This window comes from Aethalodelphis obliquidens, unplaced genomic scaffold, assembly GCF_003676395.1.
Source record: "Aethalodelphis obliquidens isolate GAN/ISIS:26980383/991018 unplaced genomic scaffold, ASM367639v1 scaffold128, whole genome shotgun sequence".
Classification (NCBI taxonomy): Eukaryota; Metazoa; Chordata; class Mammalia; order Artiodactyla; family Delphinidae; genus Aethalodelphis; species Aethalodelphis obliquidens.
Genome location: NW_020838072.1, coordinates 217,949 through 221,497, shown reverse-complemented (window position 1 = coordinate 221,497; position 3,549 = coordinate 217,949). Strand labels below are relative to the sequence as shown.

General features: G+C 40.8%; 1 protein-coding gene across 1 annotated transcript in view; it reads right to left on the bottom strand.

Moving 5' to 3' along the window:
- The window catches only part of ACTG2 (actin gamma 2, smooth muscle), a 23,733-nt gene that overhangs the window by 7,194 nt on the left and 12,990 nt on the right, over nt 1–3,549 (bottom strand). The window contains exon 4 of the mRNA XM_027099070.1: nt 603–741. Coding sequence (XP_026954871.1) covers nt 603–741 — 139 coding nt within the window. The remainder of the gene's footprint in view (nt 1–602; nt 742–3,549) is intronic.

The window sequence follows — 3,549 nt, the reverse complement described above, 5'->3', positions numbered from 1 at the left end:
TGTGGCACATATATACAATGGAATATTACTCAGCCATAAAAAGAAACATAATTGAGCTATTTGTAATGAGGTGGATGGACCTACAGTCTGTCATACAGAGTGAAGTAAGTCAGAAAGAAAAAGACAAAAACCGTATGCTAACACATATATATGGAATTTAAGAAGAAAAAAAATGTCATGAAGAACCTAGGGGTAAGACTGGAATAAAGACACAGTCCTACTGGAAAATGGACTTGAGGATATGGGAGGGGGAAGGATGAGCTGTGACAGGGTGAGAGAGAGTCATGGACATATACACACTAACAAACGTAAGGTAGATAGCTAGTGGGAAGCAGCCACGTGGCACAGGGATATCGACTCGGTGCTTTGTGACCACCTGGAGGGGTGGGATAGGGAGGGTGGGAGGGAGAGAGACGCAAGAGGGAAGAGATATGGGAACATATGTATATGTATAACTGATTCACTTTGTTATAAAGCAGAAACTAACACACCATTGTAAAGCAATTATACCCCAATAAAGATGTTAAAAAAAAAAAATCTGTTGCATTGATGCATGAATGGGAGAAAGAATCTGGCCAAGCAGCCATGTTGTGTTCTTGTGCCAGTGCTCAAGTCTTCCTGGCCTCTTACCTGGGTCATCTTCTCCCTGTTGGCCTTGGGATTTAGCGGGGCCTCCGTGAGCAGGGTGGGGTGCTCCTCAGGTGCTACCCGCAGCTCATTGTAGAAGGAGTGGTGCCAGATCTGGTTGGGACAAAAGTCAGATGAGTCCAGCAGACTCCCAGTGGGCTGGAGACTTCCTATGGACATGCCCATGCTGGGGGAGGATGGCACAATGTTCTCAGAATGGACTGGATCTGGAGGCCTGTCAGCCATGGGAATTGATTGCTCTTTAGAGGTTATATTCCCTCTCAATAAGGCCCCAGACAGGACTCAGGCCTGGGGCCAATATACTTAGTGTGTTGATTATTTCTGTCTGACCTTGGCTCCTATTTACACCTCTCCCTTGTCTCCCCTGCTTTGTGCCCTGAGGGACAAGGCCCTCTGCAGCTCTCTGGCTTCTGGCTGTGCTTGGCTGAGAGAAGATACCAGCAAGAGGTTGGAGAGTGGGAGGGGGGAGAAGGGCAGGGTGATTTTCCGGCAACACTGTGGCCTCCCTGAGCACAGCTCCTGTTGCGCAGCCCCTCCTCAGGCTCCAGCTCTCACTGAGCTCTAGTCACGCTGCTCTTGCTCTTCAGCCTTCCAGCTGGAAGAGCTTCCCTCTGTTGCTGGTACTTGAGCGCCTCTGCATCCCTTTCCGGTTCCCTAACCCTGCTCACATCTGTAAGTAGTCCTTCCTTAAATTAATTTCAGAACCCCAGCTGAGTGTATACTGTCTCCTGCTGAAGCCTGACAGATATGCATTAACTGTCAATGTCTATTATTGACCAGGCTGTTCTTTAAAGCAGGGTTTCTCAACCTCAGCGCTTTGACATTTTAAGTTCAATAATTCTTTATTGTGGGGGGCTGAAGTTTAGCAGCATCTCCGTGTTCCACCCACTAGATGCCAGTAGCACTTCTCCAGCTGTGAGGGGCAAAAATGTCTCCAGACATTGCCAAATGCCCCTGGGAGACAAAATCGCCCCGGTTGAGAATCACTGATTTAGAGGAAGTTACTTCTTCCCGCTGTGCACTGTTCCCTCTTTAGTGATCCAGGACAGCAAACAGGAGGCTTCATTTCAGAGGAATTTGGCAAAGAGTGGCAGGGACACAGGGCTTTGATTTCTTCAGAGGTGAGGCACAGGGTCCTCTGATTCCATTGTACCCATGTATTTAGGGACCCCTGGCTTTGTACTAGGATGGTGCTAAATGTGATCTTAGTTTCAAAGTCTGGAAGGGAGAAAGGCAGTCAAAAAGACAAAATACAAGACACGTCCATATTTTAATGAAGGAAGAGGCAGGAGAAGTTCGTTTTCCAGGAGATTTGAGAAGGCCCTGAAAGCAAAGGAAGGTCTCCAGAGACTGAGCAGGGCATCTGAGGCAGAGCAAATGGCACAAGCAGAGGCCCTGGGCTATGGAGGTGTCACAAGAGACATGAAGGAGATGGCAATTAGGCTTAATAATGTGATGTCAGTATTTCCTCAAATGTGGGCCCCGGATGCTTTGGGATAATTGTTATAGGTGCAGGTTCCTAGGCTGTATCCCAGGCTCACACGTCAGAATCTTTGGGTGGGAAGGGAAAGCTGGGAAGAAGTGAGAGAGTGGCATGGACATATATACACTACCAAATGTAAAATAGATAGCTAGTGGGAAGCAGCCGCATAGCACAGGGAGATCAGCTCGGTGCTTTGTGACCACCGAGAGGGGTAAGATAGGGAGGGTGGGAGGGAGACTCAAAAGGGAGGGGATATGGGGCTATATGTATATTTATAGCTGCTTCAGTTTGGTGTACAGCAGAAACTAACACACCATTGTAAAGCAATTATACTCCAATAAATATGTAAAAAAAAAAAAAGAATCTTTGGGTGTTGGGCCCAAGCATCTGCACTTCATCTTACTTCATTTTCGGAAGCTTTTATAAAGTACTTTAAAAGTTAAGGATGTTGACAATTTTTAAATTAGGAAAATATTTTTAAGAGAAATTAAAATTTCTCATATTTCCATTACTTAATAATAAATAGTTAACACTTTGGCTTTTTTCTTCTCCCTGATCTTTCATCTTTATGTATTTTAAATTTTATTACTACTACCATTTATTTACTTCATACGCTTTCATTTATTTATTATTTACTACTCTTACACTTCTATGTTCAATTTTGTTTCCTGTCACTTTTCAGTTAATGTAACAAAAATAATTTTCTTTTCCATAGTAAACATTTATTTTCAATAAATTGAACTAAAATTTTTTTAATGTTTACACAACATTTCATCATATACCATCATCATCATATATTTAATCACATTACTATTCATGGTATCTTTGATTTTTGTTTATAAATAATCTTGTGAAAACTATCTTTGTACATATTACATTTTATTTTTTCTATTCAGGATGTTTTCCAAAGAAAAAAATTCTAAGAATGGAATTACTGAACTAAAGAGTATGGCAATTGGAAAACTTTTTGGTTTCTATCACCCACAAAGAGGCTAAGTTTGTCTTTACTTCAGAATAGAAATTGCCTGTTTCACTCTTAAGTGCATTCAGTGTTCTCACTCTTAATATGAAATAATTTGATAGATAAAATTAATACCTAGTTGTTTTACTTTGAATTTTTAAATAAGTTTTTAAATAATTTTTCAAATATGTTTAAACTTCTTCAGATTTTCAACTTTTGATAATTTCTATTTGGCCAATTATCTGGTCATGTCCCTTGATTATTTGTCTGGTGGAGACTGTGTTTTTAATTATCAATTTACATTAGTTGTTTGTATTAATCCTCTTTTGCACTTGTGAATATTTTTTGCAATTTGTTGTTTGCCTTTTAAATTTGGTTTTGTTTTTCACACACTAGAAGTTATGATTTTTAAGAAGTCACATTTGTCATTCTTGGGATTTTTTTTTTTTTTTTTTTT